A 27,726-nucleotide genomic window follows, 5' to 3' on the forward strand; every position below is an offset into this window, starting at 1 on the left:
AATGAGACTTAACCCCACACTAGAGATCTTCACGGGTCCTAAAAGTTGGACCCAGACCCAAGGCCAATTTCCCCCTTTTCTCCCCAATTTTGCGAAATCTAATCTTGTTCCATCACTGCAACTACACTATGGACTTGGGAGAGGCGAAGGTCGAGAGCCGTGCATCCTCCAAAACACGACCTTGCCAAACCCCTCTCCCTCTTGACACACTGCTCGCTTAACTCGGAAGCCAGCCGCACCAATGTGTCGGACGAAACACAGTTCAGCTGGCGATTGTAGTCAACTTGCAGGCACCTGACCTGCCACAAGGAGTTGCTAGAGTGCGAAGGGACAAGGAAATCCCGGCCGGCCAAACCCTCTCCGAACCCGGACGACGCTGGGCCAATTGTGCCCGTGCAGTGCCTTAGACCGCTGCACCACTCGGAATGCCCAAACACATTTTTTAAAAGGGTGACCCGCACCTGAATGGACCCGAGAACAATTTAACCTGAATGGGCCCGATGACAACCAGACCTAGAGCCAAATTTCGGGTTCAATCGAACCCATGAAGACCTCTACCCCCACACCAGTTGGTTGCCAGTGTTTTATGTTTAATGTAAGCTCCAGTGTAATTGTGATTCCTTCAGGAGTGTGACACTAAAGACGGGGTGAGCAGAATCAACAACCTCTGTGTCATTCAAGATGGTTGATTTGTGAGAAGGTGCTGAAGTTCACAGTTAGTCAGTGTTATGTAAAACAGACAAGTCTGGGTCTTTTGGGTAAACAACCAGGGTAAACCCTCAAGGGAAACTCACTATTCATGTGTTACATACATACATACATACATATATACATACAGAGGAAACTGCATGACTGAGCATAAGGACAAATAATGTGTATCTCAATAGTATTAATAAGTGGCCTCCTTTCTGTGTCCTTTTCTACACTATGTTGAAGAACTGGGCAGGTGAGAACAAATGTATGAGTTCTCAGATCAGTAGACCAGATAAGGAAAGGAGACCAGAGGAGGAAGCCAAGAACTTTGACGAACAAAATAATCAAATAAAATGTCAGCAAAAAAAAGAAGCGTTCTGTGTCTTTAAGATTGCGACCTGCCGTAAACGGTAATGTAGTAAATCAATAACACGTGTAAAAAAAAAAAAAGATTTAATGAAGCTAGCGACACGAAGATGGGGATTTTGGTGTCAGTTTATCTATGATACCAGTATTTATTCAAACTAATACGATGTTGGTCCTTGCAGTTGAAGATACATTGTCAGAATTTTAATAATTTGAGTAGTTTAAAGGATTCAAAGGAAAAGTAGGTAACGTTAACAGTTTCAGGACAGTGATGCTGTGTTAGCTAACTAGGGAGATAACATGTTTCTTGGTGAAATTGTTATACGTTACTAGCTACATTGTTTCATTACACTGTAACAATGGAATTGAATATGATAAAGTAGCTGGTAAATGTACCTGTGCGATAGTACGTTAACATATTGCAGACTTACTGTCATACCACCCTGTCTGAAAGGTAATTGTTCTGTGATTTCATAGCTACTGTATATTGTTTCTTGTTTTTCCTCGGACCAGAATCATGTTCGTGGCAGTGGAGATGGTTGACACTGTCAGAATCCCCCCATGGAATTTCCAGCGGCAGTTCAATGAAGCCATAGCCGAAGAACTCAACAAGAAATTGGCCAATAAGGTGAGAGGATGCAGTACCAAAGATACTGTAACCTACTCCCCTATTCATCAGTGGACAGGGGTTCTGTATATTGTCAGCTGAGTTAATCTTTTATTGTTTGCTTTGTTTAGCCTAACACAATTGTGACATTGTAGTCTTGTTAACTTATCTGCTTTATTTATGTTTGGCTGTTCTTTAACTGCATCTCGACAGGTGGTTTACCAGGTTGGCCTCTGTATCTGTTTGTATGACATCACAAAACTGGAGGATTCCTACATATTCCCAGGTGATGGAGCTTCCCACACCAAAGGTAAGGAAATTACAATTTGCGACAGATTTTCATGTGAATATTTAAAAATCAGCATAAAAATATTATGCACATTTTCCCAGCAGAGGTGGGTTTCCATCAAACGGACTTGTTGCAGATAAAAAGCTGTGCGATGACGGTGCACATTAAAAGCCCTTTTGTGCTTACATTTCTTTGTACCGAATATTTTATTTATTTTTATTTTCAACTCGACCGATGGTTTTGTTACAAACTGTTACAATTAATAGCAAACGTGCTCAATCTGGTTTTGGCGCATGCTCTCTAGACAACAGTTCACTTATAAAGTTGACAGAGTAGGTTATATGATGAGATGTGGATAAAGCTAAACACGGATCATGTCACTAGCAATCAAATAATTCCCTCAATATTTATTGGACATTTGCAAGCTTACAGTGTACTTAAAGGGCCAGTACAGCCATTTGTATCGTAATATCAAATCATTTCACCAGGCAGGCCAAAAATCCATCCCACCAAAACAGGCTGAAATTTCAGGTTGTCTTTTCAAACAGCGCTTACAATAACAGGGCATTATCATTATTTTCAATTTCAGTATTATTCCAACCTTATAGTATGTAAATATATATAAAACACAGGGAAATTGCAGTTTTGACTGCACTGGGCCTTTAACCTCCATTTATTTAATCTGCCTATTAACTACATGCTTTTCCATGGCATGGTGGTAGTAAGCTACAACGTAACATCATTGCGTGACTCGAAGTTAACCTTGACAAGATGGTTAATATATCAATAGTTGCAGCGTTTCGACCATGATTATTGCATAATCTTTCACAGGCAAAAAAATTATCCACCCTTGTCTAGTGTATTTTGTGTTGACATTTTGCCCTCAAATGTGCTGTTTCTATCAGGCCTGCTGTGAGTTTATTTTTTTTAATGTGGATTTCATCTACATGAAATGGTTGGATGGAAACCTGCTTAATGTTGCTGATAGGCCTACATGTTTCATATGAATATTGATTTGCAGGTAACAAGTGAATACATTGTTTTAGGATTGATCCCACAAATGTATTCACTTGTTACCTGCAAATCAAAATTCATGCAATAATCGTGATCAAAACGCAGCAAAATAATTCAAATTAAATCAAAACGGCACTGGTCCAATAAACGTGTTTATTTTCAAACGCTCCGCATGGAATTATTACGTTGTCTTATCTAAGGTAGAAAAAATACAGGTTAGGACAGACTACGTAATAATTCCATGTGGAGCCTTTCGAAAATAATCACATTCATTGGACCAGTGCCGTTTTTATTTTATTTGCATTACTTTTTTATTTTAACTTTTTTATTTAACTAGGTAAGTCAGTTAAGAAAATTCTTATTTACGATGACTGCCTAGGAACAGTGGGTTAACTGCCTTGTTCAGGGGCAGAATGACAGATTTTTACCTTGTCAGCTCGGGGATTCGATCTAGCAACATAATCAGTTACTAGCTAGGTGTCAGAAGCAGCAGGTTCACCATCCTTTCTCCCCTGCCTCTGGAATGGTTGAAGTCTGGGAGAATGTTGGACTTCCTAGCTAACATTCTTGATCCTGCTCGTTTGATCCTGATCTTATTCCAAATGCTCACACGGACGTTTTCCAATTCAGTCTAACAAATAATGGCTTATTACCAAAGCGGTATTGTAAACGCATTGTGGCCGATGTGTGTGATTGTTTGCAGACTTTTTTTCCCCAGCTTTGACCGTGCTACTGACTATAGTGGTGGCGCTCGAGCTTGCGCATGCACATTTAGTTCACACAACATTCTAGAATAGAATTTTGTTATTTGACACGTCAAATTAAAAGCTTAATTGACGCGTAGCTTTTTTGACATGTAAAGACCCAAAAGGCATTCCATATGTTATAGAAGTAGCTCCACCTTGCCCTCTGATAGGTTAGGTGGAACTTTCACCACATTGCACCATATTACTATCAGATCTACACAAGTGCCTGGAGGTCACGGCCTAAGAGATGTTTCTGGGCAGGGACTTTCTCTTAGGACTGACTGTCCATTTTGATGTGACCTTATCTTTTCCCTACTCTGTTAGTCCACTTCAGGTATGTTGTGTTCCACCCTTTCTTGGATGAGATTCTTGTTGGAAAGATCAAATACTGCAGTCAAGAAGGAGTACATGGTGAGAGAAACACCTCATCTTTCCCCCCACCTTCCAGTGTTCTCCCCACCCATCTGAATGTTAAGTCCTAGTAGCCAATATGTCCATATCGCATATACAGTTGAAGTTGGAAGTTTACATACACCTTATCAAAATACATTTAAACTGTTTTTCACAATTCCTGACATTTAATCCTAGTGAAAATTCCCTGTCTAAGGTCAATTAGGATCACCACTTTATTATAAGAATGTGAAATGTCAGAATAATAGTAGTGTGATTTATTTAAGCTTTTATTTCTTTCATCACATTCCCAGTGGGTCAGAAGTTTACGTACACTCAATTAGTATTTTGTAGCATTGCCTTTAAATAGTTTCACTTGGGTCAAACGTTTCGTGTAGCCTTCCACAAGCTTCTCACAATAAGAATGTTGTCCCATTCCTCCTGACAGAGCTGGTGTAACTGAGTCAGGTTTGTAGGCCTCCTTGCTCGCACACGCTTTTTCAGTTCTGCCCACTAATGTTCTATGGGATTGAGGTAAGGGCTTTGTGATGGCCACTCCAATACCTTGACATTGTTGTCCTTAAGCCATTTTGCCACAACTTTGGAAGAATGCTTGGGGTTATTGTCTGTTTGGAAGACCCATTTGCGACCAAGCTTTAACTTCCTGGCTGATGTCTTGAGATGTTGCTTTAATGTATCCACATCATTTTCTTTCCTCATGATGCCATCTATTTTGTGAAGTGCACCAGTCCCTCCTGCAGCAAGCACCCCCACAACACAATGCTGCTACCCCCGTGCTTCACGGTTGGGATGGTGTTCTTCGGCTTGCAAGTCTCCCCCTTTTCCCTCCAAACATAACGATGGTCATTATGGCCAAACAGTTCTATTTTTGTTTCATCAGACCAGAGGACATTTCTCCAAAAGGTACAGTCTTTGTCCCCATGTGCAGTTGCAAACCATAGCCTGGCATTTATATGGTGGTTTTGGAGCAGCACTTCCTTGCTGAGTGGCCTTTTAGGTTATGTCGATATAGGACTTGTTTTACTGTGGCTATAGAATCTTTTGTACCTGTTTCCTCCAGCATTTTCTCAAGGTCCTTTGCTGTTGTTCTTGGATTGATTTGCACTTTTTGCACCAAAGTACCTTCATCTCTAGGAGACAGAACGCGTCTCCTTCCTGAGCAGTATGACGGCTGAGTGGGTCCATGGTGTTTATACTTGCGTACTATTGTTTGAACAGATGAATGTGGTACCTTCAGGTGTTTGAAATTTGCTCCCAAGGCTAAACCAGACTTGTGAAGGTCTACAATTATTTTTCTGAGGTCTTGGCTGATTTCTTTTGATTTTCCCATGATGTCAAGCGAAGAGGCACTGAGTTTGAAGGTAGACCTTGAAATACATGCACAGGTACACCTCCAATAAGGCTAATTGACATAATTTGAGTCAATCAGAAGCTTCTAAAGCCATGACATAATTTTCTGGAATTTTCCAAGCTGTTTAATGGCACAGTCAACTTAGTGTATGTACATTTCTGTCCCACTGGACTTGTGATACAGTGAATTATAAGTGAAATAATCTGTCTGTAAACAATTGTTGGAAAGATTCTTGTCATGCACAAAGTAGATTTCCTAACCCACTTTCCAGAACTATAGTTTGTTCTAAATACATTTGTGGAGTGGTTGAAAAACAAGTTTTAATGACTCCAACCTAAGTGTTTGTTAACATCCGACTTCAACTGTACCTATGTCTATTCTTGACTAATAGGCCTCATCGTGTCAAAATAAGAACACTTGAACATGCTGTGATTTGCTGATACACTAATTTGGGTCAGATGCTTTTTATACACCGCCGTCACAGCCCCAGAGGAGTCTGTACACACTGCAGTGTGATTTCTACTGACCCTGTCTCTCAATGCATAAAGTGGATCAACAGGGAGAATGTCTCAGTATGAAGTATAACATTGATGTGGCAGTCTGTCTGTATAGATTTGTTCACAATGCCATATTTTGTTTCACAGTCAGCCTAGGATTCTTTGATGACATCGTCATTCCCCCAGAGTCCCTACAGCAGCCTGCAAAATTGTATCCTGCCCAGTGATGTGTTTTTGTGTATTTCTTACCAATGTGCACATTTGACAATTTGTTGCTTAAAGCTGAGTTGATGGCTCTGGAATACAATCATGTAAATGTTAATTCAACTCATGTTGAAGCTATCTGATAGACATTTTAGTTTACCTGTAAAAGCTGCTGAAAATAAAGCAATCCAGCAAGCACTCCTTGACTGCTGCCTCAGCGACGAAGCGGAGCAGGTGTGGGTGTGGGAGTATGAGACGGACGAAGGGGCCCATGACCTCTACATGGACCAAGGTGAGGACATCCGCTTCCGGATCACAGATGAAGTCTTCTTGGACACGTCGCCCACAGGACCTTCTGCCGCAGCAACCAACACCCCTGCAGCTCCAGGAGCAGAGGAGGGTGGCCAGAAGAAAGAGGCCCCTTACACACTGCTAGTAAGAAGGCGCTCACTGATATAACAGACTTATTTTTACTATTGTTGTGAATTTTATAATTTCAGTATCCATATACAATGGGGCAAAAAAGTATTTAGTCAGCCACCAATTGTGCAAGTTCTTCCACTTAAAAAGATGAGAGGCAAAGTAATTTCCATCATAGGTACACTTCAACTATGACAGACAAAATGAGAAAAAAAAATCCAGAAAATCACATTGTAGGATTTTTTATGAATTTATTTGCAAATTATGGTGGAAAATAAGTAGTTGGTCAATAACAAAAGTTTATCTCAATACTTTGTTATATACCCTTTGTTGGCAATGACAGAGGTCAAATGTTTTCTGTAAGTCTTCACAAGGTTTTCACACAAAGACCCAGCCACGTTTCATCTTCAAGGCCCTTGCTGATGGAAGGAGGTTTTCACTCAAAATCTCACGATACATGGCCCCATTCATTCTTTCCTTTACACGGATCAGTCGTCCTGGTCCCTTTGCAGAAAATAGCCCCAAAGCATGATGTTTCCACCCCCATGCTCCATGTGGGTATGGTGTTCTTTGGATGCAACTCAGCATTCTTTGTCCTCCAAACACAACGAGTTGAGTTGACCAAAAAGTTATATTTTGGTTTCATCTGACCATATGACATTCTCCCAATCTTCTTCTGGATCATCCAAATGCTCTCTAGCAAACTTCAGACGGGCCTGGACATGTACTGGCTTAAGCAGGGGGACACGTCTGACACTGCAGGATTTGAGTCCCTGGCGGCGTAGTGTGTTACTGATGGTAGGCTTTGTTACTTTGGTCCCAGCTCTCTGCAGGTCATTCACTAGGTCCCCCCGTGTGGTTCTGGGATTTTTGCTCACCGTTCTTGTGATCATTTTGACTCCACCGGGTGAGATCTTGTGTGGAGCCTCAGATCGAGGGAGATTATCAGTGGTCTTGTATGTCTTCCATTTCCTAATAATTGCTCCCACAGTTGATTTCTTCAAACCAAGCTGCTTACCTACTGCAGATTCAGTCTTCCCAGCCTGGTGCAGGTCTACAATTTTGTTTCTGGTGTCCTTTGACAGCTCTTTGGTCTTGGCCATAGTGGAGTTTGGAGTGTGACTGTTTGAGGTTGTCAAACAGGTGCCATTAATACAGGTAACGAGTGGAGGACAGAGGAGCCTCTTAAAGAAGAAGTTACAGGTCTGTGAGAGCTAGTTTGTAGGTGACCAAATACTTATTTTTCACCATAATTTGCCAATAAATTAATAAAAAATCCTACAATGTGATTTTCAGGATTTTTTTTCTCATTTTGTCTGTCATAGTTGAAGTGTACCTATGATGAAAATTACAGGCCTCTCATCTTTTTAAGTGGGAGAATTTTATTAAATGGTACCGGTAAGCTCACTCAAAACGTCCAGTGAGCAAGTATTGGATGTTTGATCAGGAGTATAATTCACTGGACGAATTCTCCTGATGACCTGGATGGAAGTCCCACCCAGTTGACTACTTCAACATTTTGACAGTCCTCAATGATGCTGCCCATGCTAAAACAAGCTTTGGGGCACTGGAGCTGTCTATCTAAGTCTATGGTGATGGTGCTGCCAAATTGGTACCTTTTGGGTACTGGCAACTGGTTAGTACTGGTTAGTGTCAAGCGTGTCACTTGTCACGTGTCACTTGTGCGTGTGAAGCAAAACTGTTAGCAGCAGGTCACATAGGTGTACTTTTGGTTTACGTCACACATCCTTTTTTATATTTAAAAAAAAAAAGTGAATTTTTACCCCTTTTCCTCCCCAATTTCGTGGTATCCAATTGTTGTCTCCCGTACGGGCTCAGGAGAGACGAAGGTTGAAAGTCATGCGTCCTCCGATACACAACCCAACCAGCCGCACTGCTTCTTAACACAGCGTGCATCCAACCTGGAAGCCAGCCGCACCAATGTGTCGGAGGCTACACCGTGCACCTGGCAACCTTGGTTAGCGCGCACTGCGCCCGGCCCGCCACAGGAGTCGCTCGTGCGCGATGAGACAAGGACATCCCTACCGACCAAGCCCTCCCTAACCCGGACGACGCTAGGCCAATTGTGCGTCGCCCCACGGACCTCCCGGTCGCGGCCGGTTACGACAGAGCCTGGGCGCGAACCCAGGGACTCTGATGGCACAGCTGGCGCTGCAGTACAGCGCCCTTACCCACTGCGCCACCCGGGAGGCCAACATCACACATCCTTATTACAAATGACTATTTTAAGGTATTTTTCAATACTATATGTCAGTTGTTTTTCTTCTAATAATGGCCTTGATTAATTCCACCCCTTCCCTCCCTTTCTTGTGTATCAGGGTACCATTAGCGAGCCAGGCTTGGGCCTCCTGTCCTGGTGGAACAGCTAGCGAAAGGAGAGACCATTACAGTAGAGAAAACAGGGGAGACTGCTGTCAAGTATTCATCCCAGCTGCTGGACATACACCTTCTTTTTGGACTCTTCTCAGTCACTCCTCCCAGGTTGTGACTTTAACACTGGAGAAACATGCCTCTTAAGTGTCCTCAAGGCTAATAGACACAGAACTGTGGGCTCAAGTAGAGGAGCCAGGATTCCCATAATAGGAACTGCCCTATCTGCCTTCATAATGGCAAACCCGAGGACAAGGGACTAGTAGCAAGGATTTCTAATAGAGCACACAGGCAGGGGACGTGGAGAACTGTCTCACTTGCAAAGCTGTAGATCCACTTCCCCCTGTATATTGTAAATACTACCACCATAACTGTTAACGTACCAGCAGTTACACCTGGTGCACATGACTGTAAGAAAGACTGATTAAAGGTCCCCAATTGGCCTATTTAGTGTCACCATGTAAGTCTGAGTGTTCAGTTGAACAAATAATGGAGTGAGTGTGCCTAAATATACAGTTGTGTGTTGTCTTTGTGACCAGTATAATGTTTCCTCAGTGATCATTTTTGTTTGCATAATTTTAAGTTGGGTTATTTAAGCAATGAGGCCCAAGGACGTGATGGTATATGGCTAGTATACTACGGCTAAGGGCTGTTTTTAGGCACATCGCAGAGTGCCTGGACACAGCCCTTAGCCGTGGTATATTGGCCATATATCACAAACCCCTGAGGTTTCTTATTGCTGTTATAAACTGGTTACCAACAGTAATTAGAGCAATACAAATACATGTTTTGTCATACCTGTGGTATATGTTCTGGCTCGAACCACCCAGTTTATAATTGTGTATAGGACATGTATCCCAAAAATATAATTAAAAAAGTACAGTCCTTAGGAAATGCTGTCATGAACCCACAAGCACTACACCTCACTGTATTTTGTTTATTTTAGTGGGTGTGGAGTTGGTCCTCTAAAGCGCCTAACAACACTTTTGATAAACCATAGAAGCCAGTGTCTTCCAGGCCAAATGAATGTATCATAGTCTGATCTTGATTTTGGTTATTTTTTACTTAAACCATTACATGAAGGAATACATCAGTATGGTTTACAATACGAATACCTAAATGTTTAATGTAATAACTGATTTGACACGTATGAGCATAGCAGTCTTGTTATGCCTACAAATTTTCCGGGAAACAAGCATCACGCCCATTCTCTCAACTACGGTGTGATCTCAGCCAGCGGCAGCTGCGCAGCCTCAACAACACACTGCAGATCAGGGTATTCCGCGACTACGCGTATTTACTGGAGTTATTTATTTAATTGATGTTATATAATGGTAACTGACAAGGCACACACCCGTTCTCTACCGACAAAACGGACTCTAGCAATGCAGTAAGTAGGCCCATGTTTTTTTAAATATAATTGTACGAATATTCAAGTATGGGTATGCCTGCTATTGTTTGGATTGTAGAAAATCTGTGTCGCCTATTCATTAACGTGTGACCGCCTTTTTGACCAAAGTATAGGCTAAAGGAAATGTATGATAATGACAACTGTTGGGTATAGAATACCTTTGACGAGGCTACTCATCCCTATACCGTCTCTGTTTGTGCGCTCGGACTTTTCGAATGTTCTGGAAATGAGGAAAAAGTCGGATGATATGCGTGTTTATTACAAAATAATTTGGCAATGCAAACTGGTCATTCACTTAGCCCGAAATGCACGCCTCCGCAACATGACGAATCATACAATGTTATCAATGTCTCACGTAGAGGGATTTTTCTTGCGATATTTAGACACGTTGAGCCGAGTCAACTGACTATTTCAGATATTTAATTCTGATGTAGACCAGAGAAAGTATCCAGAGATAGACTTCACTGTTTCTCTTTTTTCATTTTTACTTTATAAAAACGGATTCCTCTCGTTCTTTAAACAGTCATTTTTCATTCGCGTGAAAGGATCATCTACTTTTCTAATTTGACCGTTTTGGTGTTACAATGTAGCAGCCCTAATGTTTTGGTTTGTCGTCATTATCCAACGCTTTCCAGTATTGCATGCTGACGTCAGAAACACACGGCTAGCGTTTTGCCAGCAGCTCTGTCGAAAGCGTGCGAGCTGTCAAGAGAACTCTGATTTACTGTAACCTTGATGATGCAGGCAGAGCGAAAGCATGTAACAATCTTAAACCATGCAAAGCCATCTTGGCCTTAGAGTGTGTGCTGTATCCTATCTTATTGTGTGCCCATGCCATCAATATGCTCCACCATGTCTTGGCACACAATGGCTGCTTTATTTATTTATTTATTTTATTTAACCATTTATTTAACTGCTTTTGTTGCAGCTATTCCTAAAGCTGTGCTTTTCTTGAGCTTGAAGGACTTGATACATAATGTAAAGAACAGTCATATATCTAAGTTGAGCCTGTTATTGTTTGTGGGCAGACTTGGGAATGGTTTGCAGTTTAAATGAATGGGATTTGAAAGTAAAAATTGTCTGTAATGAATTGAAAGGCGGCCAGTGTCATTTTTGGTAAAACATTGCCACTAGGCTGATACTCTTAACCAGGGTGTTCGACTAAATGGCTTCATAAGTGTCCAGTAATGTAAATCCAAACATCCATCTTAATATGAAGCTGTTATGAATGATACATAATGTTCTCTGCGGTAGGGATGAACTTAATGAAATCTGTCTTTGTTTCAGTTGTTCCTTCTGGTTCCACTTTTGCCTTTTACTTTTGTTTGTTTTCTTCTCTTTCTTTCTTCACAGCAGGCCCCTTAAGAAACTTGCTGAAACAAACTGACCTGTGTACTCAATAGCAAGATATATTAAAGCAGTGACAGTGAGCAGAAAAACACATAACTGGAGTGTCAGCATCAGGCCAGGTGGTGAAGAACCAGTAGAGTGGTAAGAAGAACGACCTGGCCTGTGACTCATCCATGGCAGACCCCAGCCTGACGTCCCCCTCAGAGGCCCCTCTGCGCTCCCCCCGGGCTGCACCCGTTTCCCTCTCCTTCCCCTTTTTGAGGGAGGGCAGCCGTGTGTGGGAAAGAGGAGTACCACCCCTGCCCCGGTCACTGCCCAGCCCACTGCCCACCAAACGCAACCGCACCTATTCAGCGTAAGCATCTAGATATGCTGCTCATTAATGCGTTTCTGTATTATAATTGGTTTGATAGTGCATGTTTATTATCCTTCACTTTTATGACGTTTATATATACATTCCTTAACTTAGAGAATAACTTATTTCCACAAGCAGTAGCAGAAGGGATATGGTGTTTTGATGTAATGTTTTGTTGAGAGTGGACATGATGCTCTCTCCTCTGTCTCTCATCAGCACGGTGCGGGCCACCTCAGGGCCAGCGTTTAAGGGCGTGTGCAAGAGCTTCTGCAGGTCACAAGGTCATGGCTTCATCCATCCCTCCAATGGCGGAGATGACATCTTTGTTCACATCTCGGAGTGAGTGGCCTTCATCACTACAACAGCCTTCTTTAGCTTGGCAAATTGCTAAAATGAACAGAATGCCCTGTTTTGCACAGCTTTCTATCTCAGAGCAGCAATGTAACATCAGTGTTCAGTGTCAGATAAAATATGGCAAGGTTCAGAGCAAGAACTGACTGCATATTCATATTGTGCAGTAAATGAACATCTAAATCATTAATTCAATCTATTTCAGTATCGAGGGCGAGTATGTCCCAGTAGAAGGAGATGAGGTCACATACAAAGTCTCCCGGATCCCACCCAAAAACCTGAAGATCCAGGCCGTGGAGGTGAAGATTGTTCATCTGAACCCAGGGACGAAGCATGAGACCTGGTCTGGCCAGATCATCAGCCAGCTAGACGAGAGCTAGGCTTCAGCGCTGGCCTGTTTATCTACACTTGGCTACAGGGAGGGCTAGGGTGGGAGGTTGAGGGGTCTGGCTAGGGCAGGCAGGGACGGCCAACTGGTGCTGGAGAGTCTGTCTAAATCAGGTGTGCTAGAGCTGGGCTGAAACAAAACTCTAGATACACTGACTGGCTCCCCAGGACACAAGTTGGCCATCTGTGAACTAGGATGTGGTTGGTACAGACTGGATTGATAAGTCATAAAAGCAAGTAAGGGAGGAGAATATGTTCAACCTGAAGGTACTGAAAATGGGTGAGGGGACAGAGCAGAGTGGTGGAGGAAATAGAATGAGAAATCCGACACCATTTTGAGGAGAAGCATTACTATTGGTATGAAATCAAAAGGAGGTTGGAGAGAAAATAACTGACGAAGGTTTAGAGGTACAGAATTGGAAACGTCTGATTGAGAGAGCAATCGAGAAGGGAGGGAGAGATGGATGTCATGGGAGACAAAAAAACGTCTGATTGAGAGAGCAATCGAGAAGGGAGGGAGAGATGATGTCATGGGAGACAAAAAACGTCTGATTGAGAGAGCAATCGAGAAGGGAGGGAGAGATGATGTCATGGGAGACAAAAACGAGCTTGGAAAAATGATTTATATTTTACTGTGAATGGAAAAGCCACTATTAATATTTTCTCGAGGTACACAACCATCTTTGTATTTATATATATTTATTTGATCCTTTTGTTTAGATTTTTTTTGTATCCGTTAGTTTTGAGGTTACTGGATTTAAGTTTTGGGTATTGTAGTCAAACAAATGCACTTAACTTGAACTTCCATTCTGAAATACTGCCGAACCGACTACAACTCCTATTAGGCTTTATCATGTGGCAATATGTAGTCCTGTTTGCAAATTGTAACTCACCATGATGGTATGAGCAAATTACTGCAAGGTCTTTGAAACTATTTGAAACTTTTCTATTGTCTGAGAGACACTGTAACACACTGTCAATGGAATTGAAATACATTTTAATGTTTTTGTTTAAGTTTTGATATGATCATTTGATTGTTACTGAACCATTATTCATATTTGTTTCATGTCTGCCTATTATGTTTAGCATTTCTCAATATTTAGGAAATTTCTATGCATATTTATATCCTTCATTCTTAATGTTTTGGGTTGTTTTATTTCATATTTTAGTTTTAGTTAAAATGCTAGGTTTTCCATTGGTCACAGTTCAGAGCATTTTCTGTTACACAAGCCACTGTGGCTATAGTTTACCCTCATTTATTTCTATGTGAGCCTTGAAAGAGCACTAATAACATTTTATGATTCACAATTATGATGGCTTATCTTTTTTTAGTATTTATCTTTGGAGATAAGGGTGTAGGCACACATTAGAATGCCATGCCTTAGTTATAATTTCCATCTGTTGTACAAAAAAATAACAAGTCACACTTGGCACAATGATATAAAATAATTTATTACAATGAACATAGTTCAAATGAATACAGTACTCAACAATCACATGATGATTTCACAATTAGTGTATGTCGATCAAACTGTACAAGTGAGTCCACTGGACCTTTGTCATTCAGGAAGGTCTAATGGCCTTTGGCAGAAGGGTGAAGACATCCAGATTATTATATTTGTAGCAGACGGCATTAACCTTTTAATAAAATTTGATTTGATACAACTAAAGGATGTGTACCTGTGAATACTGGGTAGGTAATGTAAAGGCTGTATAAGCCATCTGTGAGATCCATTTCTTAAAGTGGTGCAGACTGAAGTAGTAGGAATAATTTATATGTAATTGCATAGATGAGGTAAGACTTCTCCCTACAGTACCTAAACACTTAGTACCTTTTTTTCCTATCTAGATCCTAAAAGGGTTTTTTCGGCTGTCCCCATTGAATAACCCTTTTTGGTTCCAGGTTGAACCCTTTCCAAAGAGGGTTCTACATCGAACCCAAAAGAGTTCTAGCTGGAATAAAAAAGGGTTCAACCTGGAACCGAAACAGGTTCTCCTATGAGGATAGCTGAATAACCATTTTGTGTAGAACATCTACACCCCCCTTGGATTTCTTCACATGTTGTGTAACAAAGTGGAATTAAAATTGATTTCATTATAATATTATATATTTTTTTGTCAACAATCTACACAAAATACTCTGTTAAAGTGGAAGAAAAAATGTGAACATTTGTTTTTATATGCCTTGATTAGATAAGTATTCACCCCCCCTGAGTTAATACATGTTAGAAACACATTTGACAGCGATTACATCTTGGGTAAGTTTCATAAGAGCTTTGCACACCTGTATTATGCAATATTTTCCCATTATTCAAGCTCTGTCAAGGTGTTGGAGATCATGGCTAGATAGCAATTTTCAAGTCTTGCCATAGATTTCCAAGCAGATTTAAGTCAAAACCGTAACTTGGCCACTCCAGAACATTCATTGTCTCCTTGGTAAGCTACTCCAGTGTATTTTCAACTTTGTGTTGTAGGTTATTGTCCTGCTGAAAGATGAATTCCTCTCCAAGAGTCTGATGTAAAGCAGACTGAAGCAGATTTTCCTATAGAATTTTGCCTGTGCTTAGCTCCATCCCATTGGTTTTCATCCTGAAAAGCTCCCGTCTTTGCCGATGTCAAGCATACCCATACCATGAAGGCAATTACTCGGTGATGCATTGTGTTGAATTTGCCCCAAACATAAGGCTTTGCATTTAGGCCAAAAAATACATTCCTTTGCTGTGTTTTTTTTTGCAGTATTACTTTCGTGCCTTGTTGCATGTTTTGGAATATTTTAATTCTGTGTGTTTTTATAATTTTTTATCACTCTGTCATTTAGGTCATTATTGTGGAGTCACTACAATGTTGTTGATCCATCCTCAGTTTTCTCCCATCTAAGCCACTGAACTCTGTAGTTGTTTTAAAATCACCAATGGCCTCATACCTAAGCAGTTTCCTTCCTGTCCTGCAGCTCAATTCAGAAGAACGACTGCATCTTTGATGTGTCTGGGTGGTTTAATGCATCATCCACAACTTAATTATTAACTTTACCGTGCTTAAAGATATATTCAATGTCTGATATGTTATTGTTATCTATCTACCAATCACTGCCCTTTATTTCTGAAGCTTTCGGAAAAGCCCTGGGAGGACAGAGCAAGAGGTGGTCATAAAAAAAAATAATATCAACCCCCATTATTTCACACAGAGTGAGTCCATATAAATTATTATGTGATTTGTTAAGCCACATTTGACTTCTGAACTAATTTAGGCTTGCTAAACAAAGGTGGGGAATACTTAAGGAACAATTATATTTGAGTTCAAATTAGTTTTTACATTTGTAAAAATCTTGACAAACAATTACAATTAAATCTATTTCAATCCCACTTTGTAACGCAACAAAATGTGAAACAAATTCAAGGGGGTGCAGATTTTCTATAGGCGATTAATCTGAAAGTGGACTGGCACAGAGCAAAAACAAAACTCTTCTGTTTTGCTCCATTTTGTTCAAAGACAACACTAGTCACTTCCTACATTTACAAAGAAAACAAATGATCCAAAACCCAGTTAGTCAGATAACTGTATCAATATTAGTGCAAAACATAAGTGGGTATTTACATTATATACTCAAAATGTATAGAATTCTTCACATGATATTCACAAAAGAGGATTGTCTTACAGGAGGGCCTATAAGACATTATGGTTCATTTGATGTTACATACAAATACAGGGACACGCTACAAAAACCATTGGGTTGATAGATGTTAAATAATCAGATATTACATTAAAACCTTAGAGAAACACTTAGTCATGATAAAAAACTGAAAACATTAGTACACTTCCTCACATTGTTTGAGCTACCATCCCTTTAAAAAAGCAGATCTGTCCACATCTCATAGTACTTTTCATGGGAGTCCAGCCAATGTGAATAACTGATGATCCCTTTATATGTCCAGTGCTAGTTAAAATAATATTATACAACAACAATGCATTGATTACTTAACAAATCTGTAGTGGTTTATCTCCCATCTCCACCTCTTCTCCTTCAGGTGCTCTTAGTACCTGCCCTGAACAGCAGGGGGAGCCCAGGGGAAGCTGACTGTGAGAGTGCCTGCTGCATGATTTATCACGACTCATTGGCGGGAGCTTTGAAGAAAATCTCTCGACAGTGCCTGGCTGTGTCCTCTGGTGAGTATACTGTGAAACCAATGGTGCGCGGGTCGTTGAAGATCTCATAGTCGTTTCCCCCCTGAACAGAGAGGAATGTAGATACGGCTTTAGAATCTGCTTGTTCACAAATAGGTTTGCACCGACTGCCCTTTTCACTCGTCGACCTCTTTCCTTGTTTCCTCACTCACTCTTTATCTCTCTCCATGTCTCCGTAAAATAAGTTAAATAAACACAACCATCACAAAGCTCATGCAACATTGTTTCAGGCAACTCCACTTAGATTGACAACAACAATGATATCTGAACTTTAACCTTTAACATTCAAGCCACAGCACAATCCTACTCTCATTGCTATCTTTAGCCTCAGAGCATTCCCCACCACTGACACGTCCACAAGGTCCTCCCCTTCACTTACAGACGACGTCTCGTTGCCAAAGAAGTAGATAGCGTCCAGGCCCTCCCCCTCCAGCACGTCCAGACAGAGCCTCTTGTCCCAGCCTTCAGGGAACACGTCAAAACTGATGAGACCACCTGAATAGGGAGGCACAAAAGGGGGAATAATTCAGTCAAATTCAATTGATACATTACAATTTAACATCATGTTACTGAACAGAATATTAGTCCCCCCCATAAAATAAACCCTGTCATGTTTTAGTGATGATTATTAACGCACTACAACCAGCTCTCTCATGCCATGTCAGGGATATTGGTTTTGGTTGGTCAATGCACTGATTAGCGAGGATGCCCAATGCATGTAAAATAGGTGTGATATTTCCCCCATTACAGGAACAGCAGCTTTAAGATATTTTTTTATCTGCAACTTCAACCAGTTAATGCTGCACATTTCTCTGCAACAGACTTGGAGCCCAACACATTCTCCCCTCGAAAAGCATGAAGGTTATTAAAAGCCCCAATCACTGTGCTCAGTTCAGTAGAACAGACTTATTTATGCTCTGTGCATCGACTGTGTGATGATGGCTTTGACATACAGTCTGTGTCCAGGGAGGACAGTCTTATTATTGGTGATTATTCACTACTTGGCTGACCTCCATGAGGTCCCTAACAGTATGTGACAGCCATCAGGCTGCCCCATGAAGTGGACTCAGTTCCACAAACACAGCCTGTGGCTGACTCCTTTCTTTTAAATCGCTCTTTCCTTTTCATTCTACAACCAGAGCAGTTAGTCTTTAAATTCTGCTACATATTCAGGTCAACGAGCCGTGAATGTGCACGAAAAGCCCTCAGCAAAGTTTAAATTCTGCTTCTTGCCCATCCCCCCTGCCTTCAGATTCTACTTCATTACCCCCCAGTGTTTAAAGCGGCAATCAGCAGTTGAAGCGATAACAAAGCGCCCTCCTCACCACTGTTTCAGTAAAAGGTGTGGCGATGGGACTGGAGAAATGTAAGCACTCTCAAATTCAAAAGGCAGAGCTATGAATGCAAGGACTGACCGTCCATGTTATCAAAAGTATAACTTTAACCATGTTTTCAGGCTATACAGTGTTTGTTTACATTTACTTTGTTTACATACTTTGGAGTAAAACTAGCTTATATTTTGTTTTCTGATTGGGTACGACAGTTGAACTAAGATCATATGGCATTTATAAGTTATATCCTTCAAGAATCAATGGTTACATATCATTAATTTATTCGTCCAGAAATGGATGTAGCAACTGCGGCTTAACCCTAAGGGAAAGCTCACAAATGCAACAGCTAGGGAGGTTTCAGCCAATCAGAGGGTGTATTGGCCACAAACGCCCACATCCTCAGCCCATCCCCCACACAGTTCCTTCCCCGCCCCTGCACCATAAAGGTGAAAGAAAACAGAGCCAGGACAAAGGTGCCTGTATCTGAAGTGACACTGCAATGTCGCCTTTTGAGCTGAGTGACACAGGCAAAAATCTATGGCGTAAGAACAGACAGTGCTGCATAGGCATAAACAGCATTGCATATGTGAAATGTGAACAAACCAAGGCAGGGTAGACGTGCAGATACAGACTGCAATGAGCAAAACACATAAATCTTATCCACTAGCCTTCTCATTGGCTCGTTTTATCAGGCTCTGCGGCTGCAGTACAAACAGCCCTCCAACTTGCTCTGCTGCTAGTGCTATTAGCATCAGCTTCCACATCAGCAACCAGAAGGATTCCCAGTTAATATCAGCAATCAGAGGGATTCCCAGGGCAGTCACTCAGTTAGGGTGAAGTAAGGCCGTTAGGATGAAGTAAGGATGAATGTGTGTGTTTGTAACGACTGCTGCTACTGGCCCAAGGCTTTAACAGAGTGCCTTATGAAGACAACAGCCTTATCTCCAGTTGTTTGTGCAGCTGCCTGAATTGTGTACAGTTTCACAGGCCATTAAGTAAGCCCCACACCTCGTTACAGTCAGCAAACACCTAGTCTGACTAACCAGAGGAAAACATCTCTGAACCTCAGAGAGTGGAGCAGGGGAGAGTAATGTTTAATGAAGTTGGGCACAATGTGTCCAGGAGATTGACTACGCATGGCAGATCGTCTTTGTGAACTGGCAGATAGGAAACAACAGCAAGGAAAAGACAGCAAAGGAGCAAGTATATTCAAATCATAACAGGGTTCTATCTGAAAGATAAAAGAGTATTCAAATGTAGATATCACACCATGCACAGATGACATACAAAATAATACTGAAATACAAGACTAGAGGTGCTAATAGTTACACTGATATTCATTCCCAGCTCACATCCTGTGCCAGTTGGCTTACCTCTAGTAAATCTTAGACCCTTCCCAGCAAACTCCTCCTGCAGGGCCGCAACAAACTTCTCCCGGATTTTCTCTCTCTGTGAAGAGGTTAAGGAAAGGGGTCAGGCTTCAGGCCACTAAAGGTTAAGCCTCTCCACATCACCCATCAGACCACCTAGACCCTCCATAATGTGTGGCTGTGAAACATCAATGTCTGTTCAGCCATCTTGAAAGCTCAGCATTGTTTTGACTTGTTTACTCTCTTCCTCTTTTAATAGGAGCCAACATAACAGTATAAGAAAACAATCATGCCTGCTTGCACTGTGCAGTGATTTGAGGTTATAAGAGGTTGAAAGCATGACTCAATCAATAACACGAGCTTTGTTTGTTTACTATTCATTTTAAAAAGTTGAGATGTTTAGGTGTTTTCCTTAGAAGATAATGACTGCTGTTTGGATCATTATTTAGGCACTCTTATACTGTGTAATACCTTGTCAATTTCAGAGAATTCGATTCGCTCCTCAAGTGTGCAGCTCCGGCCAATGGGGGAGATGTTCAGCATTCCGTTGCGGAATTCGATAAAGGTGCCCCTGAGGGCAGAATAGGGCATTAATCTGTAAGAAGAGAATTTAGTCTGGCTTTGTTGCCATCCATCATACAAAAATTCTAGAGATTCTAGCGTTAAAAGTCAGAATTGGACTTAAGGAAATAAGTAGATACAGATCAATCCTTCTGTCTTAGTCTCTCCCTTAGGAATGCTGACAGAGCCATCATTAGAAGTTAATGAGAAACCCCACGCTTGCTCCGGAAATGTACATGAGAACTATGCACATTTCTCCCGAACAATATGGGAGAAATCTGACTCTTGCGCTTACATGTCAGGACTGTTCTCTTGGTACTTAACCATGTCTCTGGACTTCATACATCTCCTGAAATATGTGGCGTTAAAGACTCTGGTGACTATGGATTCTCGTCCAAGTGTTGTCTGTAACTCCAAATGTTGTAACCCTCGATCTAGACTTGCCATTATCTTGCTGCTTCTTTTGTCTGGAAATGTCCAGTCTAATCCAGGTCCTGACATTCTTACCCCTGTCGAATTAAGTAGTCAGAGTGGCCTGAAGTTTTTGCATATAAATGTAAGATGTCTTCTGCCGAAGCTTGATTTTGTGAATATATGGATAACAACTGCCGACCCGGATGTATTTATGCTTTCTGAAACTTGGCTTAAAAAATCTATTACAGACAAAAAAATATTGGCATAAATGATTACATTGTTTTTCGTACAGATCGTAAATCTAAGGGTGGTGGTGTTGCTGTAAATGTAAAAGACAAGTTCTCGGTGGTCGTTCTGACTTCGGTTACTAAACCTAAGCAATTTGAATATTTGTCTTTGAACCTAAACCTTGGCTGATCTTTAAATATTGTTGTATCTCGCTGTTCTAGACCTCCATCTGCTACTGTTGGCTCTCTGGATTGTATTTTCAAATTGTTATCACAGAGTTTGTCCTGATGGATGATCTGAATCAGGACTGGCTAACATCTAGCTCTGATCAACTTAAAAATCTGTGCAATACCTACAATCTCACTCAGATTGTCAACAGTGTAACTATGTTGAATATAAAATATCCTCTGAAATCCTCTTTGATTGATTTGATCTTAACCAATACTCCTCATCATTTTAATGCTTCTGGTATTTTTGCAAATGACATAAGTGATCACTGTGCTATTGCCTGTGTGAGAGATGGTAAAATTCCTAAGAAATCTCCATGTGTTATTACGAAAAGAAACTGGAAGCGGTTTGACATTCAAGTTTTTTTACATGATGTATCTAGCATTGAATGGAATAGAATGGAATTAATCCCTGATGTTGAACTAGCCTTTTCTTACTTCCACAACGCATTCCAGGATGTATGCAATAGGCATGCCCCGTTACAAAAATTCAGGATTAAGGGCAGAGAGAACCCTTGGTTTACTAAGGAACTTACAAAAATCATAAGGGAACGAAATGCTTTGTGGGCTAAAGCAAGAGGGACTGGTTTGGCAGATGATTGGATGGCTTTTAAACATCTTTGAAATATGGGTGTGGCTATTATTTGTAAATTGAAAGCAGACCACTACCTGAAATCTACTTCACAAAATGTAAATAATCCATCCAAATGTTGGAGTGCAGAAAAGATACACAGCTTCCTAAACAATTGTTGGTCGACACACAGATTGTAACTCAGAGAACCTCCATTCTGAAAGCCTTGAACCATCATTTTTTAGATGCAGGCAGTTTATTTTTAAAGGTCAAAGGTATTATTGAGCCCTCTATAAATTTACCTGACACCCCTGTGCACTCCTTCACCAGGTTCTCCTTTTCATCCTTCTCTGTTTCAGAAGTGTGTAAAGCCCTGAAAGAAATTGATTTAAAAAATCCCCTGGCCCTGATGAAATAGACCCCCGCCTCTTACACCTAGCCGCAGACATCATTGCTCCCCTTTAACATGTATTTTAACCTTATGCTTGATGTTAAGGAAACCCCCAAGTTATGGAAATCTGCTTTTGTACTGCCTCTCCTGAAAGGTGGAGATCCCTCACTACTTGACAACTATTGACCCAAATCAAAATTGTCTGTACTGTCAAAGGTACTGGAGTCCTTAGTTAGTTGGCAGCTAAAGACCTACTTCCAAGAAAACAACATCTTAAATGGAATGCAATCAGGTTTTAGGTCTGGCCACAGCACTGTTTCAGCAACATTGAATGTTTTAAATGACATCCACTGTATTCTTGATTAGAAGTTACATTGTGTGTCTGTTTTTATTGATTTGTCGAAGGCTTTTGACACCGTGGACCATGCTGTGTTAGTGCAAAGTTAAAAATGTTGTGGAATTACTGGTCAAGCTCTAGATTGGTTTATAAATTACCTATCAAATCGTACACAATGTGTAATGGCGGATGGTTGTAAATCCAGGTGTGCTCAGGTGTTCCGCAAGGTTCTATTTTTGGCCCACTGTTGTTCATTTTGTATATAAACAACATTGGGGATCTTATTGAAACAGCAGATGTTCATTTTTATGCAGATGATACTGTTCTTTATTCAAGTGGTAGTAGTTTGTCTTTAGCTTTTGAAAATGCCCAAAGAGCAGGTAACATCATACAACAGAATCTGTATGATTTAAAGCTGATTCTAAATTTGGGTAAAACAAAATGCATGGTATTTTCAAATGCCAGGCATGTTACAAATCATGTAATTGCTACATTGGCTGGACATACTATAGAGCAAGTTAAAGTGTACAAATATTTGGGTGTGTGGGTTGATGATAAGCTGAGCTTCATTGTGCATATAGAGAACATGATAAGGAAGCTCAAGCTGAAAATAGGATTTTATTACCGGCATAAGGCTTGTTTTTCTTTTGAGGCCAGGAAGGAGCTGGTACGATGTACATTACTGTCGGTTTTAGATTTTAGTGATGTTTTATATATATATGCCTTAGCCACTACCCTGAGAGCACTTGATTCAGTGTATCATGCAGCCCTTAGGTTCATTACAAATCAGAAACGTCTAACACATCATTGGGATCTCTACAGCGCTGTTGGCTGGTCGTCATTGACCTTGCGTAGGCTTAAACACTGGTATACACTGATTTATAAGGCCATATTGGGTAAAATGCCATTTTATCTCTGTTCTTTTTTAGTCAGGTCAGTAAATAAATATAAATTACGGTCCCATTCTGATTTGCTTCTAACAGTACCAAAAATTAGAACAGGTCATGGTAGAAATAGTTTTAGGTTACTTAGCACCGTGGTCCTGGAATTCTCTCCTGAACATTTTAAAATGTGATGATCTAGTTTTGTTGGTGGAGTTTAAACACTTGATCGATGTATATATCATAGAAGAGTGTAATTGTTTGTAGTCCAGCTGTTTTTAGTCAAGATGTTTGTGTTTTTAATGTAATATGTAATTGTTGTACTGTATGTGTGTTAATAATTTTGTTTAATGTTGTGTTAGTGTATGTACATAGTTTTGTCTGAAACGTTGTTACCCCTGCTGCTATTGGACCAGGTCTTTCTTGGAAAAGAGATATTATCTCAATGAGAAAAAACCTGTTGAAATAAAGGTAAAATAAAAAATAATAAATTCCTTTCTCCAATGCCTACAGCTGTGATAGACAGGTTGTAGTGGCCATGGGGCCTCTGAATGACTAGGATGGAAAAGGAGCTGAAAGGAAAAGGAGCTGGAAGTAGGTCAGAGGGAGGGAGTCTCACCTTTTCTTGGGCAGCTTGATCAGCCCCATGTAGCTGAGACAGAAGTTAATGAGGTCCTGCAGTAGTTCCTCTCCTATCTGGTTCTGGATGGCCTGTAAGACAGAGGACATAGTTCAAATATTTGAACTGTCTTTTCTTATTAACACAGTGCAGTTTTCTTAAAGGCCCGATCATAACTTTCCCTTCCAATCTTAGCTGAGTACAGTTTACAAGAAAAAAGGTTGTCCCTGCATGTTGTTTACATGGAATCAGGTTTAAATAGCTTGTTAGTGAGCCAAAATATATTTTACTCCTTCCCTCACCTCAGTCACACCCACCTGTTTGGAAAGGAGCTTCCCATCTTTGTACTGCACCGTGCCATTCTCAGCAAACACATAGTCAAACTTCTGTATCACTATAAGAGAAAAAGAGGGCAAATTAGGTAAAAGTGTGTTACTGTGAGAACATTCATAGTAAATAGACAACACAAGCTACCAGCACATAGCCTAAAAAAATCCTCCCCCAACTGGAACACAGGCATGTTGCACCTGGTGCAGCGGGATTATTGGTCATTGTGGATTACCACCTATGTAACACTACCTGGAATAGTCCAGTTTAATCTCTGTCCTGTCCATTCACTGTACACATATCTCACATGGCTAGAGTATCAAAGTACTGAGCATCTCAATCTGTCTTGCATAATGCAGTCTGGGAATGATAAGGATAGAGAACTGTTGATGCAAAAAAATGCACTGAAAACAAAACCTTGAATGCACTAGTAGCACTCCCACTTATAACTACTCTATCATTCATTGCTTTACTTTCTTTGCTGCTCTGAGTGATAACTGTCAGTTGTCAGTGTATTGGTGGCCAGTCTCCACTGCTGTGTGTAAACTCCACCACAGGGTCAGTGTGTCAAGGTAACACAGGTACATGAGCAAACATGTAACTCCACCTGGGTCCATGTGCGACCCGGAGCGGAGACATCAGTTATGATGTAGCTGCTTTCGTCTATGTCTGTTATTTATGGACTGATGTCAAATGAGAGTGGGCTGCCAACATGAATGCCCCTAAACTGTCTCTGGTGAATTTCCCTGAAATAATTTAATTACCATGAAAGCGACATCCTTTTGGGGTTTGCAAAGCCCTGTGAGAGAAAGGCAATAATGTGGGTTTGAGGGTGAATATGTGAGACTGAAATGAGACTAAAGTGAGTCTGAGGAGCGCTCACCTTCATCTCCCTCACCCAGTTGCTCTGCGATCTTTGAGTAGTCTGATCCACCCACTATGCCGATCTTCACTTTCCTGCGCAGAGACTGGAAAAACTCATCCAGTGTAGGGTCAATTTTCTGCAGGATGTAAGCACACATGCATGATGCGTACACACAACAAGTGCACACACACACACACACACACGGTCTGTACCTGTTTGTGTTGTCTATCATTGAAAACACAGTTTTAGGGACTCATAATATAAACTGTGACAAGACAGGCCATTTACAGTCCTGAAAACTGCTTTTGTTGTCTGACCACAAAGCAGGAGAATGCTTTTGTTTGTGAGGTTAGGTAGCATAGACAGAGTGAGATTGGCATCTGTCTCTGAAGGAGGAGCAACTTTGATAGTGGTTTATTCATCCTCTTCAGAAATAATCCTATTAAACCAGCTTTCCATCTTGCCAGAGAGACTTGGGCAGATGAATCAGGAAGGGACCGCTTCATGCTCACATGAGGAAACTGCATTACATAATATAAGGGCAGTGGGTTTATTCTGCACACGTATGTCTCTGTGACCGACCAACGCCTGCTGAACTGGACACTGCCTACACGGCGGTCATTGAACATTTCTGTACATCACCGGTCCAGACACTGAGACAAGAATACAGATAGACAAAAAAACGATCATATTGTAGGCTGTTACAACAAAGACATCATCTTGTGATGATGGGCAGAGATAAGAGGGATAATCAACATTTTTATCCTCCTGTTTAATTGAATTATTTGAAGACATGGAGAACTGCCTATTTTCACACATGACAATTGCAAAGACATTCATTGGATGCAGCGTTGTGCAACCGAGTTAACCATTTATCAACATATGAATGAGTAATTTTTGTTAAACTACTGAAATCATTATGAAAAGCACTAGAGAGCCGTTTCACTGATTATTAATTGATTATCTTGCATTTCAAGTCTGAGGGTCAAAAGAGCATAAGGACATAACTAATAGGCTACCCCCATTATGAATGTCAACATCCTTGATCAAAGTAGTCCAAGTTTTTAGGGTAGGAACTTAATGTGACTCTTTACCCCATGTTCCCAATTTAAGTTGTTTACTATCAGTTATCTGTCTGTTAAAGTTCCAATGCAGCTGTTGTTATCTCAAAATCTGGGTAAAAATTAAGTACCTTAATTGTCAAAAAGAAACAAAAAAGAGCAATTTCTCAAGCAAGAATTTAGCTAGGACTGTCTGAGAGTGGTCTGAGTGGGGAGGGGAAAACGAAAAATTGTGCTGTTATTGGCAGAAAGGTCTGGAAGTCTCTTTCTCATTGGTCTATTAACTAATTTCCTGCCTTGTGATATCACCAGGCATGCCAAAACTCCATCCCACCAAAACAGGTTGAAATTCAAACAGCTGTCTTTTCAAACAGCTCTTACACTAAAAGGGTATTATTAGAATTTTCACAATATTATTCCAACCTAATAGTGTGGCAATATATAAGTAATTGATACTTCATATGGACGGACTTGAAACTTTCAGGAAACAGCAGTTATAGGGTAATTTGAATAAGCATTAGCAGTGTAACAGAGGTCTAGGGTTGACCATCAGCAGGATGCTATATGAAACTTGACATCATACGTGTTGTGCAAGTAGGCAACAGTAGCCTACAGTTGTGTTCTAGTACGGACGGGGGACATAACGTTCTTCCAAATTAATTATATCTCTGCTCCATGGGGCGCGCGCTACTTTTAGTGAAATACAAACTTCAGATGCGAACGAAGACATTTCAGTTTCATTCAAAAGAGTTGGCGGACGACTGCATTTGTAGGCTACAACCACGGGATGAAATAATATATGAAAGCAAGAACTTGGAAGGACAGAAAATGATGCTGTTTGCCTACATTATCAGGAAGTATATCGACAGAAAATAGTAAATCATTACATAGCGTGCAGGAACATTCCAGACCTTGCAGCAGATAAGACATTGACATTATTGCAACAGTTTTGCTCTATCAAGATGGCACGGCAATTGGCAAAGCGCCGTATAATTCTTTAAAAATAGAAAGCCTTGACAAGTTCGACAGCAACATTAGAATAAAGAAAATGACAAACAAAACACAATGGGATAATGAAAAATGTTATTTATCCTACCTCTCTCGGTGGGGTAAGAGTGCCGTCCACGTCAAATAAACACAGAATAGTCCTTTTTGAAGAACCGTTTGATTCATCCATTTCTTATTTTTCAATGATAGTGTTACTAATATGTAAGAGTGACTATTTTCTGATCTAGCCTCTTATGCAAAACAAAGACTACTGTATAGGCTACAATACAGTACACTGTTAAATGTATTGCCTACCACTAGTTGGATTAATAATTTATGCCACGCGGTCTAGTAGATAACGACAAACCATATCCAATGGTTGTTGAACTGTAGCTTATCCTCAGACTGAAGAATAGTTCTGCCACCGTTTTCGATCGAATTCAGAGAATCATCACATGCAGCTCGACACGTCTCAGGTTTATTTTGCAACAGTGTCTCGACTCTCGTAAACTACATGCAAACAGCCAATCG

At 40.8% G+C, this 27,726-nt stretch overlaps 3 protein-coding genes across 6 annotated transcripts; 2 read left to right on the plus strand and 1 right to left on the minus strand.

Moving 5' to 3' along the window:
- The first annotated feature begins 1,105 nt into the window (after positions 1-1,105).
- On the plus strand, positions 1,106-9,902 carry LOC110538368 (DNA-directed RNA polymerase III subunit RPC8). Of its 3 annotated transcripts, none has more exons than XM_021625142.2 (7): positions 1,106-1,304; positions 1,573-1,687; positions 1,880-1,976; positions 4,040-4,126; positions 6,122-6,185; positions 6,397-6,613; positions 8,938-9,902. In XM_021625142.2, the coding sequence occupies exons 2-7, from the start codon at positions 1,577-1,579 to the stop codon at positions 8,986-8,988; spliced, it is 627 nt and encodes a 208-aa protein (XP_021480817.1). In that variant the 5' UTR covers positions 1,106-1,304; positions 1,573-1,576; the 3' UTR covers positions 8,989-9,902. The 3 variants fall into 3 exon arrangements, with proteins under 3 accessions (XP_021480817.1, XP_021480818.1, XP_021480815.1); XM_021625140.2 differs by having other exon boundaries at positions 1,107-1,300; XM_021625143.2 differs by lacking the exon at positions 4,040-4,126 and having other exon boundaries at positions 1,106-1,300.
- A 249-nt stretch (positions 9,903-10,151) lies between these two features.
- On the plus strand, positions 10,152-14,508 carry LOC110538369 (cold shock domain-containing protein C2). The gene is made up of 4 exons (XM_021625144.2): positions 10,152-10,379; positions 11,757-12,105; positions 12,322-12,444; positions 12,662-14,508. The coding sequence occupies exons 2-4, from the start codon at positions 11,924-11,926 to the stop codon at positions 12,834-12,836; spliced, it is 480 nt and encodes a 159-aa protein (XP_021480819.1). The 5' UTR covers positions 10,152-10,379; positions 11,757-11,923; the 3' UTR covers positions 12,837-14,508.
- On the minus strand, positions 14,276-27,726 carry LOC110538367 (phosphomannomutase 1). Of its 2 annotated transcripts, none has more exons than XM_021625139.2 (8): positions 27,305-27,726; positions 25,166-25,283; positions 24,273-24,349; positions 23,956-24,047; positions 20,198-20,297; positions 19,730-19,805; positions 17,405-17,520; positions 14,276-17,068 (listed from the first exon to the last, which is right to left on the minus strand). In XM_021625139.2, the coding sequence occupies exons 1-8, from the start codon at positions 27,383-27,385 to the stop codon at positions 16,946-16,948; spliced, it is 783 nt and encodes a 260-aa protein (XP_021480814.1). In that variant the 5' UTR covers positions 27,386-27,726; the 3' UTR covers positions 14,276-16,945. The 2 variants fall into 2 exon arrangements, with proteins under 2 accessions (XP_021480814.1, XP_021480813.1); XM_021625138.2 differs by having other exon boundaries at positions 20,198-20,321.

The sequence above is a fragment of the Oncorhynchus mykiss genome, chromosome 12 (genome assembly GCF_013265735.2).
Source record: "Oncorhynchus mykiss isolate Arlee chromosome 12, USDA_OmykA_1.1, whole genome shotgun sequence".
Lineage (NCBI taxonomy): Eukaryota > Metazoa > Chordata > Actinopteri > Salmoniformes > Salmonidae > Oncorhynchus > Oncorhynchus mykiss.